The sequence below is a fragment of the Chanodichthys erythropterus genome, chromosome 23 (assembly GCF_024489055.1).
Source record: "Chanodichthys erythropterus isolate Z2021 chromosome 23, ASM2448905v1, whole genome shotgun sequence".
NCBI lineage: Eukaryota > Metazoa > Chordata > Actinopteri > Cypriniformes > Xenocyprididae > Chanodichthys > Chanodichthys erythropterus.
Genome location: NC_090243.1, coordinates 24,443,145 through 24,467,590, shown reverse-complemented (window position 1 = coordinate 24,467,590; position 24,446 = coordinate 24,443,145). Strand labels below are relative to the sequence as shown.

The 24,446-nt window shown below is 37.3% G+C and overlaps 1 protein-coding gene across 5 annotated transcripts in view; it reads left to right on the top strand.

The window, feature by feature from the left end:
• The window catches only part of LOC137013987 (dnaJ homolog subfamily C member 13-like), a 69,360-nt gene extending 51,308 nt beyond the window's left edge, over positions 1-18,052 (top strand). For 4 of the 5 annotated variants that reach the window (XM_067378065.1, XM_067378063.1, XM_067378062.1 and 1 more), the window contains 19 exons: positions 718-902; positions 985-1,059; positions 1,143-1,262; positions 2,573-2,959; positions 4,216-4,329; positions 4,411-4,527; positions 4,602-4,779; positions 4,857-4,948; positions 5,037-5,136; positions 6,475-6,549; positions 6,693-6,805; positions 6,966-7,135; positions 7,222-7,264; positions 10,187-10,360; positions 10,443-10,622; positions 11,218-11,358; positions 13,333-13,476; positions 13,554-13,653; positions 17,187-18,052. In XM_067378065.1, the coding sequence (XP_067234166.1) occupies positions 718-902; positions 985-1,059; positions 1,143-1,262; positions 2,573-2,959; positions 4,216-4,329; positions 4,411-4,527; positions 4,602-4,779; positions 4,857-4,948; positions 5,037-5,136; positions 6,475-6,549; positions 6,693-6,805; positions 6,966-7,135; positions 7,222-7,264; positions 10,187-10,360; positions 10,443-10,622; positions 11,218-11,358; positions 13,333-13,476; positions 13,554-13,653; positions 17,187-17,284 (2,606 nt within the window). In that variant the 3' untranslated portion in view covers positions 17,285-18,052. Of the gene's footprint in view, positions 1-717; positions 903-984; positions 1,060-1,142; positions 1,263-2,572; positions 2,960-4,215; positions 4,330-4,410; positions 4,528-4,601; positions 4,780-4,856; positions 4,949-5,036; positions 5,137-6,474; positions 6,550-6,692; positions 6,806-6,965; positions 7,136-7,221; positions 7,265-10,186; positions 10,361-10,442; positions 10,623-11,217; positions 11,359-13,332; positions 13,477-13,553; positions 13,654-14,040; positions 14,145-17,186 lie in introns of all 5 variants that reach the window. The other variant, XM_067378064.1, reaches the window with a different exon arrangement.
• The last annotated feature ends 6,394 nt before the right edge of the window (positions 18,053-24,446 follow it).

Genomic DNA, 24,446 nt, shown 5'->3' with positions numbered 1-24,446 from the left:
GCTATAACTACGCAACCGTTAGTCCGATTTACTTGATAATGTGCATGCAGTGTCTTTGTCGAAGGGACCACAAGTGTCTATGAGGACATTGGTGTATCTCAAAAAACATGGCTGCCATCGGCCAATGAAATTTGAGCACCTATTAGACAAGGTGCATGTTTGACTCATGGACCTAGAGGTCTGTACGAATTTCGAAAGAAATCCAAAACAAGCATGCAAACTTTTATGGAGATTGGACTATAGGTGGCGCTATAACTGTTAAAAAGCTTTAAAAAACACACATTTCCTTAGTTAACTGGCTGTAAATGGTATTTTCCATCGATGATCTAAGTAGTTACATCCTTGCTAAATACCTTTTACACGTGTTTAAAGGCCTTAAAGCGCTTTAACCCCGATAATTGCTGCTCGCAGCTATATTTACAGCTTTAGTTTTTACTTTAAAGCCGCGCTCCAGTGTGTTCATGTGTGTACTCGCGTCTGTCCTCGACCGACCGAACAGAAGAAATGAATCTGAGAAGATTTGCACCTTAAAGAAGGAGGAGCCTTAGAGCCACACCCATCTATTACATCATCACCACACAGACCAATGGGAGTTCGGAGAAAGTTACTTGAATTTTAAAATTTAGTTTGAAGTAAATCGGGGCCTTAAAACAGAATCAGATTACTCCTGCCTGACGTTCACACAGTGAATGAGTGATTAACTCTCTCTCCTCTCAGAATTGGAGCCGTATAAATATGCCGGTTACCCCATGCTAATTAAGACTATCACCATGGAGACGGGTGACGAACAGCTCTTCTCCAAAACCTCACCGCTGTTACCAGCAGCCGCTGAATTGGCCTTCCACACCGTCAACTGTTCGGCCCTCAACGCCGAGGAGCTCCGCAGGGAGAACGGCATCGAGGTGAGAACTTGATCAACCACAGTTAACTCGGTCCGACTGAGATCTGAGTGACGCATTGATGACTGCTGTGTGTCTGTGTCAGATTCTGATGGAGGCTCTGTCTCGCTGTGTGGCTGTGCTCACGGCATCCAGCAAAGCTGAAGACATGGCAGTACAGGTACAGCAACACAACCACATCTTTGAGAGAGTGAAAAGTAAGCTGACAGTAGTATATGTTGAGCGTGATTGTGTGTTTTTCAGGTGTGCGGGCACGTCTGTAGGTGCTATAGCGTAGCTGCTCAGTTCGAGGAATGCAGGGAGAAAATTGTTGAGCTTCCCAACATTATTAGAGATGTGTGTCACATTCTCTACTACGGCAAGGTAAGAAAACCCATCGCTTTATTACACAAACCATGAAACATCCCACACTTTGGACATAGAAATTCATAATTATTTATATAATTGAATTATGGAATATGTATAAAACTTTACAAACTCTAGCCCACAATTAGGATATTTCAAAGGATCCTTATTTTGTTTTAGAGTCTCCTACAATAGGTTTACATGCATCAAAGGTAAAAATTCACCTCTTTTCTCAAAGAGAAAAGGATCACTCTAAACTCCACCTTTCTGAGAGCCTGCTCTGCTCTGATTGGTCAGATTTGTCAAACCGTTTTTGAAAAGCGTGCAAATGAATTTTACGTAGCGCTTGCGAAAATAGATGTAATGCTCTATCTTCTCAACGCTTTATCGAATTCAGACCAAACTTGGTCCCTGTCATCACAAGCATGCTGCGTTTCAGCTCAACGCCACCTACTGGTCTGGAGATACCAAAATGTTTTTGCTTATAACTTCTAAACGGTTTGTTCAAAAATTATAAAAGTGATCTCGTTATATTCGGGGCATCATGACAAGTCAAATGAAATCAAGTTTTCCCATATCGGCCATTTTGGGCGTCAGCATGAAGGTATCATTACGAAACGAGGTCTGAGAATCTTCTGACCAGTGCCACCTAGTGGTGTAAAAATTATTTACATGCTTATAACTTATAACCTTGGATGTAGTTGTCTTATTTTCATCCCATTGGATTCCTGAATCCTTGCCGAGTCCAACGATACCAAACATGATAGGTTTCGCCTTATGGTTTGTGCAACGTTGTGATTTAACCTTTAAATAACATTTGCAAATATCTTAGAAACCATTAGTCCGATTGAGACGAAACCACCATAGGAAAACTGAAAATATTGTTGACTGTACGCATTTTGATAGTAAGTGGAAAAAAATGCAATCAAAGTCAGGTGTGGATAATTTTCGATTGTGTTCATACATATAAATGCCTGTAACTCCTAAACGAAATGAGATATTTTCAACAAATTTGACACGCTAATATATGGAGGCACTCTGAGGACATAAAAAAGCGGTGGGACTGCACCACTTGGTGACGCTATAATTGAACAAAACATGAAATTGGCTCTAATTACAGTACTGTTAGCTTCCTTGTTTGCTTATGTTGTGCTTGGCCCCTTAATTGCTGCTTGCAGCTTTATTTTAGAATTTGCATTTATTTATTTTTTTAGTTATAAATTAATCAATTGTTTTTTGTCAAGTTTTTTTTTTGTCTCACCAGAACATGCATATATAGTGTATATTAATTTCCATAAACATTTCTGCTCTGGTTTGCTCTCTCTCAGGGTTTGCCCCGTCTGGGCACAGTGACCGTTCAGTGCGTGAGCTCCTTCGCCGTAGACTTCTTCCTCCAAACGCACCTGTACCAGGCCGGCGTTCTGTGGCACCTGCTAGTCAACCTCTTCAACTATGACTTCACCTTAGAGGAGAGCGGCGTCCAGGCCAGTCAGGAGACTAACCAGCAGGAGGTGGCCAACAGTCTGGCCAAGCTCAGTCTGGTGGCCTTGGGGCGGCTCGCGGGTTACACGTCTGCGCTCACCCCAGAGGACGGCCCCGCCGGAGAGGCCAACGGAGTGGGACACCCTCCTGAGAATCCCGCCATCAGGAAGAGCCTGGCGGCCATGCTGACGCCCTACATCTCACGCAAACTGGGCGGCAGTTCACCGGCGGAGGTGATGAACGCTTTCATGATCGACTCTAGTGATGTCTGCAAAGATAATGAAATAAAATATATTGATGATGATAATATCTGAAAATAAGAATAAGTAATATAAAGAAGCCCGAAAATATTATTTCAACACTTTTCAACTTCAAAACTGCTACTTCATCTGAAAGCACTGCGAGTTTGAGTCGCTTAACGTGCATCTGAAAAATTAACACGCATCTGTTTTACAAAATACATGTTCAAACGTGCCTGTTTGTACATTTGTGGTTTGTATTCATAAAAAATAATTATGAATATTTATAACTTTTATTCATAAAATAGTCCTATAACTATGGTAAATATTTTTAATATTTAAGAAATTTATCAATATTTATTCATCAAATATAGTTCTGAAGCTATAGTAAATATTTTTAATATTTAAAATAGTTATGAATGTTTATTTGTTAAAATATAGTTCTAAAGCTATAGTAAATATTTTTAATATTTAAAATATTTATTAATATTTATTCATAATAATATAGTCTTAACTTTGGTAATTATTTTTTAATGTTTAAAATATTTATTCCTATAGTCCTATAACTATGGTAAATATTTTTAATATTTAAAGTATATATGAATATTTATTCAAAATATTGTTTTAAAGCTATAGTAAATATTTTTAATATTTTAAATGTTTATGAATATTTATTCAAAAAATAGTTTTAAAGCTATAGTAAATATTTTTGAATATTTATTCATACAATATAGTTTTAAAGCTATAGTAAATATTTTTAATATTTAAAATAGTTATGAATGTTTATTTGTTAAAATATAGTTTAAAGCTATAGTAAATATTTTAATATTTAAAATATTTATGAATATTGATTCACAAAATATAGTTCTAAAGCTATAGTAAATATTTTAATATTTAAAATATTTATTAATATTTATTCATAATAATACAGCCTTAACTTTGGTAATTAATTTTTAATGTTTAAAATATTTATGAATATTTATTTATAAAATATAGTCCTATAACTATGGTAAATATTTGTAATATTTAAAGTATATATGAATATTTATTCAAAATTCAGTTTTAATTCTAATGTAAATATTTTTCATATTTAAAATGTTTATTCATATTTATTCATAAAATATAGTTCTAAAGCTATAGAAATGAATAATTCTTTACATTTATACAGCGCTATTCTGGGTACTCAAAGTGCTTTACATATTGAAGGGGGATATTTTAATATTCGTCTGTTTTCTCTTAATGTTCATCAGATTCTGAAGTTGTTGAATAGCAACTCGGAGAACCCGTATTTGATCTGGAACAACGGGACCAGAGCCGAGCTGATGGAGTTCCTGGAGGCGCAGCAGGAGAGCAACATCAAGAGAGTGAGACGCTCGTCCTCTTACAGACCTCCTCACATTCGCCTCCTCACATCTCTTCACTCACTGTTTCTCCTGTGTCTGTAGGGCGAGTGTGACAAGAGTTTCGGATCGGAGTTTGTGTTCAGTGAACACGGGAAGGAGTTGATCGTGGGAGAGATCTTCATCCGGGTTTACAACGAGCAGCCTACGTTTCCTCTGGAGGTGAGAAGATTGTGACAATGATGTTTTGTGTTCAGGTCAATGAAACGCCGTAATGTGTCTGTCTCTCTCGCCAGTATCCGAAAGCGCTGGCCTCGAGTCTCTTGGACTACGTGGGCTCTCAGGCGCAGTACCTGCACACTCTCCTCGCCATGACGCAGACCAATAAAGTGGAGTCGCAGCAACACGCTCAGAGACTGCGCTGGGCCGAGATGGCTCTCGAAGCTCTCCGCAACGTCATCAAGAACAACCCAGGTGCTTTGAGAGCGTCAGAGGATGATCAGATGATCAGATGTTTGTTATAATACTGATGATTTTAATCCGTACCATAGGCTCTGAGACGGAGTGCATCGGACACTTCAAGCTCCTCTTCTCTCTGCTGAGAGTTCACGGCGCCGGCAAGGTTCAGCAGCTTGCTCTGGAGGTGCGCGTGTCGTGCGATACACAGTACTGACAAAATACTGTGATGGCGAGATTGTCTGTGATCACATGTGTTTGTGGTTTGGCTGTAGGTGGTGAATACTGTCACATCAAACCAGGACTGTGTCATCAACATCGCAGAATCGCTGGTTCTTCCCAATCTGCTGGTGCTGCTGCACTCTCTGCCATCCAGTAAGACATGACGACTGTGACATCAGTACATTAGAAAAGCTGCTTTAATCTGTGTGAGGCGTTTAGCACTCATAGTGACATTATTAGATTTCAATTTACATGCTTTTATACATATTCTTTCATAAAAGTCTATATTTATTTAAAGACATTTACACTACTTTATGTCTTTGTATCTGTTTCTATTTAATAATCCTATTTAAAGCACTTTCAATTAATTTTGTCTTTACCTTAATTCATTTGGGCATAAAATCCATGATAAAGAGTTTTTATAGCTGATTTCTTGCTCTTAAACATATGACTGTCTATGGTAAATATTTTTAATATTTAAAATATGTATGAAAATGTATTCGTAAAATATAGTTCTAAAGCTATAGTAAATATTTTTAATATTTAAAAATATTTATGAATATTTACATTTACATTATTCATATTTATTCATAAAATATATTCATAAAATAGTTTTAAAGCTATATTAAATATTTAATATTTCAAATATTTATGAAAATCTATTCATAAAATATAGTTCTAAAGCTATAGTAAATATTTTTAAAATGTAAAAATATGTTTGAATATTTACATTATTTATATTCATAAAATAGTTCTCAAGCTACAGTAAATACTTTTTAATATTTCAAATATTTATGAATATTTATTCTTAAAATATAGTTCTAAAGCTATACTAAATATTGTTTATATTTCAAATATTTATGAATAATCATTCATATAGAATAAATATTCATAAAATATAGACCTAAAGCTATAGTAAAATCATATTTTAAATATGAATATGAATATTTATTAATATAATACAGTTCTAAAGATAAGTAAATATTTATTAATAAAAGATAGTCCATATTTAACTATGGTAAATATTCTAAATATTTAAAATATTTATGAAAATCTTTTCATAAAACATAGTTCTAAAGCTACAGTAAATGTTTTTAATATTTGAAATATTTATGAATATTTATAACTTTTATTCATAAAATATAGCCCCATGGTAAAATATAGCCCTATGGTAAATATTTTTAATATTTATGCATATTTATTTATAAAATATAGTTATAAAGCTACAGTAAACATTTTTTATTATTTAAAACTTTTATGAATGTTTATTCATAAAATATAGTCCTATAACTATGGTAAATATTTTTAATATCTAACTTATTTATGCATATTTATTAATAAAACATAGCCTTAAACTTCAAATATCTTCAAATATGAAATACTAATATTTATTCATGAGATATTAATAAAATAAATCCCTGTCAGAGTTGATGATACTGAACTTTGAAGGTTTTAGGGTTTTTCTTCCGACTCTTTTCTGTGTCCTCGCAGGCCGACAGCTGGTGCTAGAGACGCTTTACGCTCTGACCTCAAACACTAAGATCATCACAGAGGCCATGAACAAAGGTCAGCGTGTCATTTCCTTTACTAATACTCTAATTTAATTGATTTTAGAGCAGATTTCTTCTGTGCATCGCAGCTGAAGCACACATTTAAACATCATTGGCAATTGGAAGCTCATCTGTGACCTCTGACCTCTCTCCTCTCAGGTTCACTGATCTACCTGTTAGATCTGTTCTGTAACTCCACCCACCCTCAGGTGCGCACACAGACTGCAGAGCTCTTCTCCAAAATGACCTCAGACAAGCTGGTGGGACCCAAGGTGAGACTTCTTCAGTTTACACCGTGTCTGACCAGTTGCAGTGACCGTGTATATGTGAACTTGGAGCTGTAGGAGTGTTACTGCACATGTGTTTAATAACAATAAAGCTCAGCTTGATCGACTCTCTGCCTGTGTTGAGTGTTGAGTTTCTCTCAACCAGGTGCGTCTGACCCTGATGCGATTCCTGCCGGCTGTTTTCATGGACGCCATGCGTGACAATCCAGAGGCGGCCGTGCACATATTCGAGGGAACGCACGAGAACCCTGAGCTCATCTGGAACGACAGCTCGAGAGAGACCGTCTCCACCACCGTCAGAGAAATGATGCTGGAGTGAGACGCTCTCACATCATAGCAATCAGTTATTCTCATTCCCTTGTTATTTCTCCTGCTCATTTACTCTTCCTTCATTCCTGCAGGCATTTTAAGCAACAGAAAGACAATCCTGATGTCAACTGGAAGGTGAGGTGTTGGATTGAGTCGGAATTTAGATTCACAGTCTTGAATTATCATTTGGGGGCTTTTCTCTGCAAAAATTGACCTGCAATTAATTTGTGATAAATGAATATTCAGCATATCATGTAATTAATTTGATTAAAACTTTAAGTTGACAGCCCTGATCTGAACATATACACTGCCGTTCAAAAGTTTGCAATAATTAAGATTTGTAATGTTTCTGAAAGAAGTTTCTTCTGCTCATCAAGGCTGCATTTATTTGATCAAAAATACAGTAAAAACAGTGACATATTACAATGTAAAACAGCTGTTTTCTATGGAAGCTAGTTTCCGCCACTAAATAAACTTTTCATCTCACAATTCTGACTTTAACTTGCAATTCCGACTTCATAATCTGCAATTGCGACAATATCTCACTTTTCCGACTTTATCATGCAATTCTGCAATTCTTTAATTCTCCAACTTTATCATGCAAGAATCACGCAATTCTGACTTTATATCTTGCAATTCCGTCCTTATAACACAATTCCGACTATAACTCGCAATTCCGTCTTTATAACCCGCAATTCCGTCTTTATAACCCGCAATTCCGTCTTTATAACCCGCAATTCCGACTTTATAACCCGCAATTCCGACTTTATACCACAATTCCGACTATAACTCGCAATTCCGTCTATAACTCGGAATTCCGTCTTTATAACTTGCAATTATGACTTTATAACACAATTCCGACTATAACTCGCAATTCCGACTTTATAACTCACAATTCCCACTATAACTCACAATTCCGTCTTTATAACTCGCAATTACGACTTTATAACACAATTCCGACTATAACTCACAATTCCGACTTTATAACTCGCAATTACGACTTTATAACACAATTCCGACTATAACTCACAATTCTGTCTTTATAACTCGTAATTCTGACTTTATAACATGATTCCAACTATAACCCGCAATTCCGACTTTATACCACAATTACGACTATAACTCGCAATTCCATCTTTATAACTCGCAATTACGACTTTATAACACAATTCCGACTATAACTCACAATCACGACTTTATAATACAATTCCGACTATAACTCACAATTCCGACTTTATAATTCACAATTTCGACTATAACTCACAATTCTGTCTTTATAACTCGTAATTCTGACTTTATAACATGATTCCAACTATAACCCGCAATTCTGACTTTATACCACAATTACGACTATAACTCGCAATTCCGTCTGTATACCACAATTACGACTATAACTCGCAATTCCGTCTTTATAACTCGCAATTACGACTTTATAACACAATTCCGACTATAACTCACAATCACGACTTTATAATTCACAATTCCGACTATAACTCACAATTCTGACTTTATATCTCGCAATTCTGACTATAACTCAGAATTCCGTCTTTATAACTCGCAATTCCGACTATAACTCGGAATTCCGTCTTTATAACTCGCAATTCCGTCTTTATAACTCGCAATTCCGACTATAACTCGGAATTCCGTCTTTATAACTCGCAATTCCGACTATAACTCGGAATTCCGTCTTTATAACTCGCAATTCCGTCTTTATAACTCGCAATTCCGACTATAACTCGGAATTCCGTCTTTATAACTCGCAATTCCGTCTTTATAACTCGCAATTCCGACTATAACTCGGAATTCCGTCTTTATAACTCGCAATTCCGTCTTTATAACTCGCAATTCCGACTATAACTCGGAATTCCGTCTTTATAACTCGGAATTCCGTCTTTATAACTCGGAATTCCGTCTTTATAACTCGCAATTCCGTCTTTATAACTCGCAATTCCGTCTTTATAACTCGCAATTCCGACTATAACTCGGAATTCCGTCTTTATAACTCGCAATTCCGACTATAACTCGGAATTCCGTCTTTATAACTCGGAATTCCGTCCTTATAACTCGCAATTCCGACTATAACTCGCAATTCCGACTATAACTCGCAATTCCGTCTTTATAACTCGCAATTCCGTCTTTATAACTCGCAATTCCGTCTTTATAACTCGGAATTCCGTCTTTATAACTCGGAATTCCGTCTTTATAACTCGGAATTCCGTCCTTATAACTCGGAATTCCGTCCTTATAACTCACAATTCCGACTATAACTCGGAATTCCGTCTTTATAACTCGGAATTCCGTCCTTATAACTCGGAATTCCGTCCTTATAACTCGCAATTCCGACTTTATAACACAATTCCGACTATAACTCGCAATTCTGTCTTTATAACTCGTAATTCTGACTTTATAACATGATTCCAACTATAACCCGCAATTCCGACTTTATACCACAATTACGACTATAACTCGCAATTCCGTCTTTATAACTCGCAATTCCGACTATAACTCGGAATTCCGACTAACTCGGAATTCTGTCTTTATAACTCGGAATTCTGACTTTATAACACGATTCCAACTATAACTTGCAATTCCGACTTTATAACTCACCATTCTATAGTAAATATATATTCACTTAGAAAAAATATATCCTGTGATCAAAGCTGAATTTTCAGTATCATTACTCCAGTCTTCAGTGTCACATGATCCTTCAGAAATCATTCCAATATGCTGATTTGCTGCTCAAGAAAATGTCTGATTATTATCAATGTTGAAAACAGTTGTTCTGATTCATATTTTTGTGGAAACAGTCATACATTATATTTTTCAGGATTCTTTGAGTAGAAAGTTCAAAAGAACAACATTATTTGAAATAGAAATCTTCTTTCAAATTATAAATGTTTATTCTCACTTTTGATCAATTTAATGCATCCTTGATAAATAAAAGTATTAATTTCTTTCAAAAACAAAAAAATCTTACTGACCCCAAACGTTTGAGCAGAGGCGTAGTTTGGTTTTATCAAAGGGTGTGTGTGTGTACTATTGTCATGTGTGTCTCAGCTGCCCGAGGAATTTTCTGTGGCATACGGAGCGGGACAGGGAGAGCTGGAGGTCGGCGGAGTGTTTCTGCGGATCTTCATCGCTCAGCCTGGCTGGGTTTTACGGAAACCCAGAGAGTTCCTGGTGTCATTAATGGACACTCTGACCACACTGCTGGAGAAAAACAACCCCAATGTGAGTGAGCCCTCTATAGGAGACACACATAACTGCATGCTTATAGATGCTTTATGTATTTGCTGTGTTCTCATCCTCTCAGGGCGAGGCGCTGGAGACGGTCACCACCGCAGCTGTGTGTCTCTTCAGCACGCAGACACAGCTGGCCGATCAGGTCCCCCCTCTCGGGCATCTGCCGCGTGTGCTGACGGCGCTCAACCACAAGAACAACGCTGTGCCCAAAAGCGCCATCAGACTCATACACGTGCTCTCAGACAACGAGGTGCAGCACAGAAACACACACTGTTACTGTTATTCGGACACAATTCTGGTTGTTCAATGTGGAAGCTTGTTTCCGTCACACGATAAAAAATAAAGGTTGTTGCGACGTTTTATCTTGCAATTCCGACTTTATATCTCGCAATTCCGACATTATATCTCGCAGTTCCGACTTTATATCTTGCAGTTCCGACTTTATATCTCGCAATTCCGACTTTATATCTCGCAGTTCCGACTTTATATTTCTCAATTCCGACTTTATATCTCGCAGTTCCGACTTTATATCTCACAATTCGGACCTTATATCTTGCAGTTCTGACATTATATCTCGCAGTTCCGACTTTATATCGCAATTCCGACTTTATATCTCGCAGTTCCGACTTTATATCTCACAATTCGGACCTTATATCTTGCAGTTCTGACATTACATCTCGTAGTTCCGACTTTATATCTCGCAATTGCGAGTTTATAACTAAAAATTGTGAAATGAAAAAGTTGAAATTTCCTTTTTCTGTGGTGGAAACAAGCTTCCATAGTTCGTAGCTAATGCATTCCTGCATTTTATAATAATAATACTAAGATGTTTGTTTGTCCTGTAGCTGTGTGTGCGGTCCATGGCGGCTCTGGAAACGATCGGGCCGCTGATGACGGGGATGAAGGTGAGGGCTGATATGGCAGGACTGGCCTGTGAGGCGCTGAACCGCATGTTCCAGCGAGAGCAGAACGAACTCGTCGCACAGGTAAACAATGCAGTCACGCGCTACAGGTGGGTTCAAGAAGATCCCACAATATGTATGGATAAAATCCCACAATATGTAAGGATATATAATAATAATTATCAGGGGCCAAGGACTGGAGGTTCGTAGGCAGCTATTGTAATTGTTGGTGTAATTCTTCTTCTTTCGCTCTGGAAGTCTATGGCAGCCCATAGAACCGCTTGTGGGAAAGTTAAGAAATTTGGCACACAGATAGAGGCCAGTCTAAACTGTCACCATAGCAACTTTGGAATCTATATAGCTCTAGCGCCACCAACTGTCCAAATTTGTATTTGCATTTTAGGTTTCGAACCGAAAGGGCTAGAAACAAAATAAGGCTGTATCTCTAAAGCGCTTCATCGCATTCAGACCAAACTCGGTACATGTCATCACAAGCTTGACCTGAGGCTATATGCTGCGTTTTGGCGCAGCACCACCTACAGAGAAAAAATGGCTATTTTTGCTTATAACTTCTGAACAGTTTTCCCAAAAATCATTGGTTTCATTAGATTTGGGGCGGCATGCTGAGTCGAATGGTATAAAATTGGATTCCATATTGGCCATTTTGTGTGTCTGCCATTTTGAATTTTGAAGTATTTTATAAATGCATTAGCGTATTGTTACGAAACTTGCTATGGGTCATCGGCACAGTGCCCTGAAGGAGTCTGAGAAGTTTTGGACCAGCGCCACCTAGTGGTGAAAAAAATATGGATGGTTGACTTATTTTCACAGGAGTCATCTCCTTAGATTCCTGAATCCTTGCCAAGTCCAACGATACCAAACATGCTAGGTTTTGCCTTATGGTTAGTCCAACGTTGTGATTTAGCGCTTAAACAACATTTGTGAATATCTTAGAACCAGTTAGTTCAATCGAGACAAAACCAATGTAGGAAAATCGGACACATAAGCAGTTGACTTTACGCTACTGGCCAAATGTCACATTTTTGATAGTAAGTGGCAAAAAAATGCAATCAAAGTCAGGTGTGGGTAATTTTTTTTACGTGTTCATATATATATAAACATCTATAACTAACAAAATGAGATATTTTCACCAAATTTGATTATTAGTGCTGCACGATTTATCTCATGTGATTTGGCAAAGGCTGCGATTATTTAATGCACCGCTTGTCAAGGCTGTATGTGATCAGTAGTAAATAATTCTCCATCTGAAAGCCAGAGGGCGCTCTTGCGCAGAAACTGCAAATATGCCCAGCTGCCGAAGTAGAACACGCGTCATTCCAGGAAATCCCATACTATCGCTGTAGCTGAATAAACAGAAGATTGAAATGTTTTGATTGATTAAACATGACTAATAAACACACGACTGCCTTATTCTGTGTGAGAAGCCACATCATCTCAATTGTCGTTATGAAGTGAGTTTGGAGTAAAAACGTTATTAAATGTTGTGTTTTGTTGGACAAGATAATAAATGCTTCTCAAGTCTGGAAAGACGTTCGACGCGTGTTGCTTTTTCAAATGCACATTATAAGCGATTCAAACTCGCAGTGCTTTCAGCATTTGGAGCCATACTTCATTGACAAGCTACGCATAAAAAAAATAATCGCAGCTTTGCGATTTCATAATCACACTAAGCCAAATCGTTTAAGCACGATTTCAATGTTTTTTTCTAATCGTCCGATTAATCGTGCAGCCCTAATGCTTATGTATGAGGGCATTCTGAAAAGACACACAAAAAAGAGGTGGGACTGTGCCACTGGGTGGCGCTGTAATTGAACAAAACATGAAATTGGCTCTAACTACAGTACCGTTGGTCTGATTGACTTCAAAATTGACATGCAGTGTCTTTCTCTCAGTTGCAATCAAAGTCCATTATGACATTGTTGGTCTGCTGCTAGCTTACTTAATTGCTTCTGTTGTGCTCGACCCCTTAATTGCTGCTTGCAGCTATATTTATTATTATTATTATTAAAGTGTGTGTGTGTGTGTGTGTGTGTTAAGGCTCTTCGAGTGGAGCTGGTGCCGTATCTTTTAAAGCTGTTGGAGGGAATTGGGTTGGAGACTCTTGATAACCCTTCAGCAACCAAAGCTCAGATCGTCAAAGCGTTGAAATCCATGACGCGCAGCCTGCAGTTCGGAGAGCAGGTATAATCCACGTTCAGCTGCTCAAACCAGTGGCCTTTACACCGTACAACACAAGTCATGCTGTGCTTTTGCTGCAGGTGAATGAAATCCTCTCTCGTTCCACTGTGTGGAGTGCCTTCAAAGACCAGAAACACGACCTCTTCATCTCCGACTCCCAGACTGCAGGTTACCTGACAGGTGCGTCCAGCTCACATTCATCTGCTCCAAGAATCTGTCGCTTTGGTTGAGATTGACACATTGAAATATGTGTTTACAATGGAAGTGTATGGGCAAGACATGCAGATGTAAATGAGCTTCTGTCCCATGTTGAAGTCTAACGGCTGTGTGTGTCTGGAGTTCATCTCTGCAGTTGCTCCATAGACTTCTGTCTTCATTGCATTATTGTACCCTGTTTTTGTGCTTGGTTTTGTCATTGACTGTAGACTGTGACCAGCTTTATGTATGAATAATCTGCATCAGTACTGATATGACCTGCTCTGTCCTGTCTCTGCGTTTGCTGGTTCTGACGTCTGCTTGCTCCCTCTCTCTCTGCTGTATTATTACTCTCTTCCTCGGACTCTTCAGGTGTGTCCACTCCTTCTCTCCTGGCCGCCAGCAGTCCGCTGCGCAGTGGGCTTTAGTCGCCCCGCGGGGCTTCTCCCACCCTCCTCTCTTTCACTTTAAAGCAGGTAGACTCTCCCCTTCCTGACGTCTTCATCTGTCCTTCCACTGCATTTCAAACTCATTTCCACCTTCCCATGCAGCACTGATGGTGTGTTAGTTGTGTCGAGTGTTTTCCACTAAAGCAAGTGATCGGTACAAAACATTTCATCCATGTTTGTTATGTTCCATGAATGAAAATGTCATCATTTATACTAGGGCTGCATGATGGCTATGTGATATTGTGTTTATACAACAGTTCGACCGCATGAGTGTGTAAATAAATAAGAACAACAATTGAGTGTCTTTTAAAACACTCTTTTGTGAGGAACTACTTCCTTCCACCACAGACTCAAATCTCAAGTTGAGAGTTTAATAGTTAAGCCCAAGATCCGATTTGAACGTCCGCTGAGGAAAGCAATCTTTGTCTTTGTCCTTTTAAAAGGTAAGGGGATTTCCGACAGTGCTAAAACAACTTCGTCTTTGCCGCCATCTAATGGTGTAATAATGTAACTCTCACTGATACTATTGACGGACCCTTTCTCAAAACCGAATACGCCATATTATTTATATAAAATAATATTTATTGAACAACAATAGCCATTATAAAAGACAAACACAAGCAAATAAATAAAAAACACAAGCAAACAATTCAGTCAAACATACAAAAGTAGCGCTCCAGTACAGGATTATGGTTAAATATAGCTTGAATAAAAAGTTATGAAACTTTATTTTCCCCTTAACCTAAATAATTTTGCTCTGGAATAAGTAATAGATTAATAAGATCAAAGATTGTCTGTTTGATATACCCCAATTTTAACGGAAAATTCCTGTTCTCAGCGGGTGCATGAGCGCTGAACGACCGCTGGCGGCCTGGAGCTCACATCTGTGAAAGCGTCTAAACAAATTGTAAAATACGTGCTATGTTTATATTTGAGGTCTAAATAACTACATTCTTGCCTAAAAAAACTCTTAAAGGATTAGTCCACTTTTAAATAAACTTACTCACCCCCATGTCATCCAAGATGTCCATGTCTTTCTTTCTTCAGTCGAAAAGAAATTAAAGTTTTTGATGAAAACATTCCAGGATTTTTCTCCATATAGTGGACTTCAATGGGCACCAAACGGTTGAAGGTCGTAATTAGTTTCACTGCAGCTTCAAAACAATCCTAGATGAGAAATAAGGGTCTTATCTAGTGAAACCATCGCTCATTTTCTGAAAAAAATTGAAAATTATATAAGTTTTAATCATAAATGCTCATCTTGTACTAGCTCTCTTCTTCTTCTCCTCTATTTGAATTCCAGCAGTGTAGATGCTGCTAAGTGTATTACTGCCCTCCACAGGCCAAAGTTTGAACTAATTGTTATATACTATTGAACTAGCATATTGCATATAAAAATTAGTTCAAACTTTGGCCTGTGGAGGGCAGTAATACACTTAGCAGCATCTACACTGCTGGAATTCTAATAGAGGAGAAGAAGAAGAGAGCTAGTTCAAGATGAGCATTTAAGGTTAAAACTTAAATAATTTTCAATTTTTTTCAGAAAATGAGCGATGGTTTCACTAGATAAGACCCTTATTTCTCATCTGGGATCGTGTTGAACAATTTGAAGCTGCAGTGAATCTAATTATGACCTTCAACTGTTTGGTGCCCATTGAAGTCTACTATAAGGAGAATAATCCTGGAATGTATTCATCAAAAACTTTCATTTCTTTTCGACTGAAGAAAGAAAGACATGGACATCTAAATTATCAGGAAAAGTTTATTTAAAAGTGGACTAACCCTTTAACTACATTTCGTGACACAACATCAGTAGTATTTATAAAAAATATGATGGATTTCCTCAACCGCTATGACAGTCGCTGCAAGCGGAGTGATGCAAACGGTGAAACGGTTCCAGTGCTGATGCTGGGAGAATATCACATGGCTCTCAGCCAATCAGATTCGAGAACCAGAAAGAACTGTTGTATAAATATATTATTAATGTTGCTATTATTATTATTATTATTATTATTATTATTATTTTATAGCAATATTGATATATAATCATAACATTTTGGCCAAATTGTGCTGGATTTTTTTTTTTAATCACAATTTTTATGAGAAAAATTGCAGTATGAATTTTTCCCCAAATCATGCAGCCCTTCTCCCTCACGTTGTTTCAAATCCACACCACCAGTCAAAAGTTTGGAAACATTACTATTTTTAATTTTTAATTTATTCCTGTGATCAAAGCTGAATTTTCAGCATCATTACTCCAGTCTTCAGTGTCACATGATCCTTCAGAAATCATTCTGATATGATGATTTATTATCAGTGTTGTAAACAGTTGTGCTGCTTCATATTATTTTATAACCTGTGATACTTTTTCATGATTCATTGATGAATAAAAGGTTAAAAAAGAGCAGAATTTATTTAAAATAAAAATATTTTCTAACAATATACACTACCGTACAAAAGTTTGGGGTCAGTATTTTTGTTCTTTTTCTTTTTTTTTTGAAAGAAATTAATACTTTTATTCAGCATGGATGTGTGAAATTGATCAAAAGTGATAGTAAAGATTTATATTGTTAGAAAATATTTATATTTTGAATAAATGCTGTTCTTTTTATCCTTTTATTCATCAATGAATCCTGAAAAAAGTATTAGATTTCCAAAAAATACAACTGTTTCCAACATTGATAATATGAAGGATCATGTGACACTGTAGACTGGAGTAATGATGCTGAAAATTCAGCTTTGATCACAGGAATAAATTACATTTTAAAGTATATTAAAATAGAAAACCATAATTTTAAATTGTAATAATATTTCACAATTTTATTGTTTTTTCTGTATTTATTATGAAATTAATGCAGCCTTAATGAGCATAAGAGACTTTGTTCAAAAACATTAAAAATAGTAATGTTTCCAAACTTTTGACTGGTGGTGTGGATTTCTTTAAAAACATGATCCAAGTAGCAAAGGCGTGTTCAATCCAGCGTCAGTCTTCTGACACGACTGGAAATGAGCTGAGTTCAGGCTGTGGTTTGTGCTGATGGTGATGATGATGATGATGATGATGTTCAGGTCCAGGAGTGGCGGGTTATCTGACAGCAGGCACCGGCTCCACAGTCTTGCCCAGCGTCCCTCCGCCCGTAGACAACGACATCGGAGACCTGGGCTGAATGAGACCAACAGAACATCAGACGAAGCCGGACGCAGAGATGAGCGAGCCTGTCTGGAGCAGCACCTGATCCTCAAGGACAGACGACGGAGTGACGGACGGACAGAGAGAGGGAATGGAGGGCTGGTCGTTTCCTCTGGTCTTTAGTGATTCCTTCATTTTAATACATCAACACTTCCTCCTCTTTCATTTTATATTCTGTTGCATCTCGTAAATCTTTTCTTTCCATGGAGAGCTAAATAGTTTACTTTTGTATTGAGATATTTTTATGCATTTGTTTGTTTTCTTCATTTCGAGTGAGCTGATGAATGGATCCGATACGTCTTCGTCTTCCTGCATCTCACGTTCAGCCCGTGTCTCAAGCGATGTCTGTCCTCATCTCAACGAGTCCTCTGCATTTTCCATTTTATAAAATGCAGCCTTGCATTTCTGTATTCTCGAGAAGGAGCCTGTGAAACTGTGATTATTATGTGAGAAGCGCACCGGCTGCAGTCTGTCCTGTTTCCCAGTCTCTCATCATTGTCCTCTATAACTTCCCCAGCAAGCACTAGACTATTTATACTAGTTGATAAAGACCAACTGAAAATGAGCTTCTAAAAGGACAAAGAACAAATCATACTGACTCTGATTACAAATGTATGTGAAAGACTAGTGCAATTGTGAAATGTTAAATGTAATATGCCGTACATAAACTTTCTATATTGAATGTACATTAATAAAAAATAAATCAGTTGCACTTGTACATAAAATTTTAAGAATAAAAGGGAATCCACATCTGTTTTTGTTTGCCATGTTTTGTGTGCATGAAGAATTTCCTGTCCAGTGTTTAATAACACTGAAAACTAGTTTGTATTCGCTTGTATTCTCGTTAAACTGTTGTGGTGACAAATCGAGTCCCCCCAGAGTGGTATTTTTAGCACCTGATTATAATTCCTGCGAAATCACGTTATGATTTATATCGTTTAAAATGTGTTATAATGACCGTTAATGTCTTTTAAAGGACATACTAGTATATAACTGATGCTATAGTTTGTGAAATCAAGCATCGTTCTTGCTGTTTTTTTAGTTATCTTATGTACTAGCATAGCATACATCTACCCGATTAGCCTGCTAGCTTAGCTTATATTATATTAGGTGTTTTTTGCTTCCAATATCGGTTTCCAGTTTATTTTATTATGCAATGCATAGGCATTAATTTTATATTTCAAGCATGTTGTTTGTGCACTTAAAGGGTTAGTTCACCCAAAAAATGAAAATAATGTCATTAATTACTCACCCTCATGTCGTTCCACACCCGTAAGACCTTCATTCATATTCAGAACACAAAGTAAGATATTTTAGTTGAAATCTGATGGCTTAGTGAGGCCTGAGCAATGACATTTCCTCTCTCAAGATCCATTAATGTACTAAAAACATATTTAAATCAGTTCATGTGAGTACAGTGGTTCAATATTAATATTATAAAGCCACCAGAATATTTTTTGGTGCTCCAAAAAAACAAAATAACGACTTATTTAGTGATGGCCGATTTCAAAACGCTTCATGAAGCTTCGGAGCGTTATGAATCTTTTGTGTCGAATCAGCAGTTCGGAGCGCCAAAGTCACGTGATTTCAGCCGTTTGGCGGTTTGACATGCGATCCGAATCATGATTCGACACAAAAGATTCATAACGCTCCGAAGCTTCCTGAAGCAGTATTTTGAAATCGGCCATCACTAAATAAGTCGTTATTTAGTTTTTTTTGGTGCACCAAAAATATTCTCGTCGCTTTATAACAGGGGTATTCAAGTTCAGAGGACAAGAGGGCCGCGTTTTAACCAAATGAAACGCGAAGGGCCACAAATTATAACTTGGATCGTAAGACTTTTATTTAGGCCTACTTAAGACAATATTTGTAGTTTTACTGTTTATTTACTAAAAGTGCAGTTTTTAGGGCCTGGCTGTTGTTCACTGGCTGATGAGAGTTTGTCCATAAGACGAAAACATTGCACTTTTTTATAGTCTTTTTATACTCCATAGCACCTTTTTAACACTTTTTATAGCACCTATTTATACTCAGAGAATAAATGTTCTATTATTTGAATTATTACCTACCTTTTAATTTGGTCAGAATCCAAAAATATTTTTTCTTTTTTTTAATGTTCAATCACAATTTTATGAATTATCTAACTATAACCAACGTTGTAAACATGATAAATCAGATATTCTCCGTGAGCTCAATGATGTGATGACAGATCTGTAATGGGAGCGCTGCTTGCTTTCTGTTTATAACACATTGACATTAAGAATAAAACGTGTGTTTTTCATGCTGCTTGGCAACTTACACACTGCAAAGTTTGAGGAATGTCAACTGCATTTCATCATGGAAAAATAAGGTTACTTTGTTTTTTACTTGCGCGCACAGTCTCGAGCCTTTGGTGGCGTTCACGAACACAAGTGCTCGACACATGCGTACTAGAGAGATTCATGCTTGTCTAGTCTTTTTCGCTCAAATAGTTACAATAAAATCTCTTTGTACTTGTTTAAAATAAGAGTTGCTGGTATCTTTTAATCCCCTCAAACGAGCGCTCTTCAACACGGTAGGTGTTTGTTGTTACTCTTGTTCTGTCTTCTCCGTTTCTTTTCAGACTGAAACAACAGCCCGTTTCAGTGCTGACACCTTGTGGACAAACTAAATTAGTGCAAAAACTATTCAATGCGCGCGTGCAAAGTGCCTTCAGTTTATATTGTTCTTTGCGGTTAGAAAAACTGCTGCGCGCGTACACTATACGCGATCTCTGCTGATGATTACAGCGTCACGTGCACTGTACGCCTACCCTTGTGTACGTGTAAAAACGTGTTCACGCTAATTTTGATCGCAAATTATAATAAAATATGTAGCATGATGCGGGCCACAAATGTAATGCTGACGGGCTGGATGCGGCCCGCGGGCCGCCTGTTGAGTACCCCTGCTTTATAATATTAAAATTGAACCACTGTAGGCTACTCACATGAACTTTTAAATATGTTTTTAGTACATTAATGGATCTTGAGAGAGGAAATTACTGGCTATGCAGGCCTCACAGAGCCATTAGATTTCAACAAAAATATCTTAATTTGTGTTCTGAAGATGAACGAAGGGTTCAATTTCTCACGACACCGTTTTGTGAGCGAACGAAACGGTTCTCGGGAGAACGCGCATTTTCCCTCTCATCTCATCATCAGTCATTTCCTGGGAATGTACGTGTGAAACGTTCTGATTCATTTGCCGCAACAACTAAAAAATCACATACTGAGTAGGAAATTTGAATTTACTTTGTAAGCGTTCTGCGCAGCACCGCTTCAAGTCGAGCCAGTCTAATAACAACATGCAGTAAGCGGTGAAATTCTAGCTGCAAACCTTTTAAAAATCAATATAATAATTTAAAATATGATAAATACCAGTTTGCAACATCAAGCAGCATAATGACTGGTTTTGTACAGTTAATTAAATTGAAACGGATGACACCACATTAAATTAAAAATATCCGCTCTTATGTTAAAATAAGGTGGTCAGAAAGAGTCGTGTGGTCAGGTTTCATTGTCTGCGTTACATTGCATGTCCACACGAGGGCGACAGATCTTCATATATTAGCCTCTGCAACTCTTTAGTTTAGTTTTGTGATTCATTCCGTTTCCAGAATCCAAAGTTACTCAAATCATACAAGCAACATTTTTTTTTTTTTTTTAACAAATCCGAAGTGCTTCATGTCATGCCCTAGAAATCTTGATCTAATTGTGCATCACTTTATGCTGTGTAACATTTGCATCAGATGTGATTTGGTGTGGTTGATCAGCACAGCATTTTGCTGACATCAGTCTTTCCTGATGAAAGTGCTCAGAAGCTCTGTGTGTGTCCTCAGGAAAACCCCTTCAGTTTTTCCACCCGTCAGTGCAGGTGCTGGAAGATCCCTTTCATTCTTCACTCTTGTAAATCTGACTCATTCAGAACTCGGATCTGCTGAATTGGAAAAGTCTGTCCAGTTGTGTGAGAACCAGTAACTCCCTGCTATTCCAGTCCAGTGAAATGTCAGTGATCAAGCAGCAATGGAGCTCATTAAATATGTTTTTCTGTTGAAATGGTGTTAGACACACAGTACGAAACATTTGCATTGGCCATACTAAACCATCTTAACTGTATAGTGGGCTACATAAACGCATTTATCAGTTTGAAACCGCGACGTTAATTCAATATTGTTTAATTTAGTTAATATTGTTTTTATTACATCGTTCTCTGGAATTCTCGATTCTGATTGGTCAATTGCGACATCTAGCGGACAGATAGTTCCTTCGTCCACGGCAGCGCTGTATATCAATCCGCTCCGAGAAAAAATTTCGTTCACTTTTACATTTGCTCGGCGAAATTTGACCAACAGACGCTGCTGAAAGTGTCTTCGGTGGAAGCTTTGATTCTTGCATCTCTATTCTATAGACTCTTTTCACATGTCTGTTTTTCGAAGAGGAAGTCGTAATAGTTGGGTAAAATTCTATGGCAGTGAATGAGAGAATACATAAATTGTGTGTGTGTGTGTCCGTTTTCTCAAATAGCAAAAGAAAAACTCAATTTGATGAAAAGGTAATACTAAGTACCTATATTGTTATAAATTTTTAAAAATGAAAATGTAAAAAAACTTTTCGAAATTTATGATTGAGATTTAATAGGCCTTTATATCACACTCGCATTTGAAAAACGGAAGCTTCGATTAGGAGTGTAAAAAACTTCCGCTGCCCATAGCACAGGAATGTTGTGATTTATTTTTGTAAAATTTAGCACAGATACTTATTCTAAAGACACCAACCTCTGTTTACAAGCGTTAATTGAGTATTGTGAAACAAAGAAAAAACGCGTCATAATATTCTGACGCATATTTCTTTATTTAAAGGGGAGCGCGGAAGCCATTTTGTGTGTATGCGCAACTATGCATCGACGTCACTTTCCCCGCCGAAAGCGCGCTCCCTCAGCTGGACTGAGTGGCAAAAGAACCGGACTGGATTAAATAGAGGAAACTGCGAAAACGAGAGTAAAACTGAAGAATTACACTAAAGGTTGGAATTGAATGTGTTCCTTACAACTTGTCAAATAAACCTAATCCATGGATATTGACATGCAGCCAGGAATCGTGTTTCCAGACACTTATATGTGCCTGATTTCGATGCCCGGGAAATACATAAAGCAAATCTGCCTGTGAATATTTTACAATATAGGTAGGTTAAATCCGCGTACTCACAATATCAATGTTATATCGTCATATTGTCCAGCCTTAAAACATATATAGTTTTATAGTATAGTTTTTGTTAGTGTTGTTTATTTAAAAACACCCAATATGCAGAATATAAGATGGAAAATATTTAATTGATGAGTCGTCAACATAATATATAACAATACAATATATACGGTATGATTTTACCTCAAAATCCAACAATTTGACACAAAATGATTAAATCCATGTTTATCTGCTGGAGTTGTTTCTGTGAATTGCGGAGTGATCCATTTGCTTCTTTTTTCTGTAGTTTTCGGTGGTCTTTAAATATATACCTCAGGGTTTGTGTCGGCTATTTGTACAGTCAATCACAAAGCTCTTTCCCGTTTTGGATGTGTTTTGTGAGTTTTTCGCGACATTTACACTGAAAACCAATGCTGCCGCTCAGTCTTTTGCCACTCAGTGGACGTGACCGCAGTCGTAACAGTCGACGGTGACGTCACGTGCGTACCCTCTATACTTAAGAGTCTTATCACCTTACAGAACTGCAAAAATACAATACAAACAACATTTCACTTTAAAGAGCTTTAATTAGACAAAGCTTAAAATATTAATACAACTATAAAGTCTATTTTGGGTGCTAAAAGGTTTGGAAGAAATTTAAGTATTAAAAATATTTGCTTTTTTCATGAACTTATTTTACGATGCTGGCATCAAATTGAAGTTGTTTAGGAATATGTCCAGACCATAGACGATTATTCAAAAATAACAGGTTCGATTATTGTAAACAAATTATATATCCTCTGTGTGTTAGTGCAATATTGGATAGCATTGTGCTTCTAGACAATAATGGGTGGTTATATATTGCAAAAATAAACAAAATAACATTACAAATAAAATGAAATCAGTCGATTATTCCTCTCTCTCTCTGGCAGTAACTTGAGCTGCGCGCGGCTCGTTAACACAGTCAGTACACATGATATGGATAAAGGCCTATTGACCGTTAAACGCGTCATCCTTTTTTGCCCGCGAAACTCAAACCGGCGCTACTTTCATGTCTCTGGTATCAGTCCGCGGACTCGGTCCACACGAAGAAAACGGCATTTCTCCGTTATGTTTTCTGGTGGAAACGACCTCTCAAGACGCAAGTATTAATATTACTGTGTTGCTAGACGGTTGTAGTGGACTGTCTTATTTTTAGCGGAAATATTCAGATAAGAGTGTAAAATCATTAAACTCATATCATGAGTTCACATCCACATATTATTTGGCGAGCAGCCATGTCCTTACTTAAAACATCAGGGGATTTCTACAAATAAACCTGATGATTCAGGGGCAAAATGTTCATGAGTAAATAGCAATAAAAAAAATGGAACCAAGAAAAAATATTAATTGATTCAGGATATACTTTTCATGCAAAAACCTTCCAGTGACAACTATTCTGACCTTCAGCTTCTTTTCTCACTTCCTGCTCTGTTTCCAATGATTTAATTTTAAGGTGAATTCAGAACCTTTATAGACTCCTTAGGGTGTTTTTTGTTGGTTTGTTTGTTTGATCTAGTAATTCTATATTTGAGAATATGGTAATTAAGAAATACTGTATTTATCCTGATTTGCCGTGATGGCAGGAATTGGTGTTTTGACCCATTATAACTATTGTTTTATTGCAGGAAGGAAATTCCTTTTTTAAAAGCTGTATAGGTGTTTTCTTTGGTCTCTTTGATAGCTAAAGCACACAATGATCCCAGACTCGATGTTTCCTCATCCTGACACAGTAACCTCACATCTGCCAATGACTCATATATTTCTCCTCATAAAAGTGAACAATGAGTAAAACAATGAGATTTGAGAGCAGGTACATGACGGATGATTCTGGCTCTGTGGAGGAGACGGTTTGCAGTAGTTTTGTCTGACTGGGAATTTATTGTTGAACTCAATTACTCAG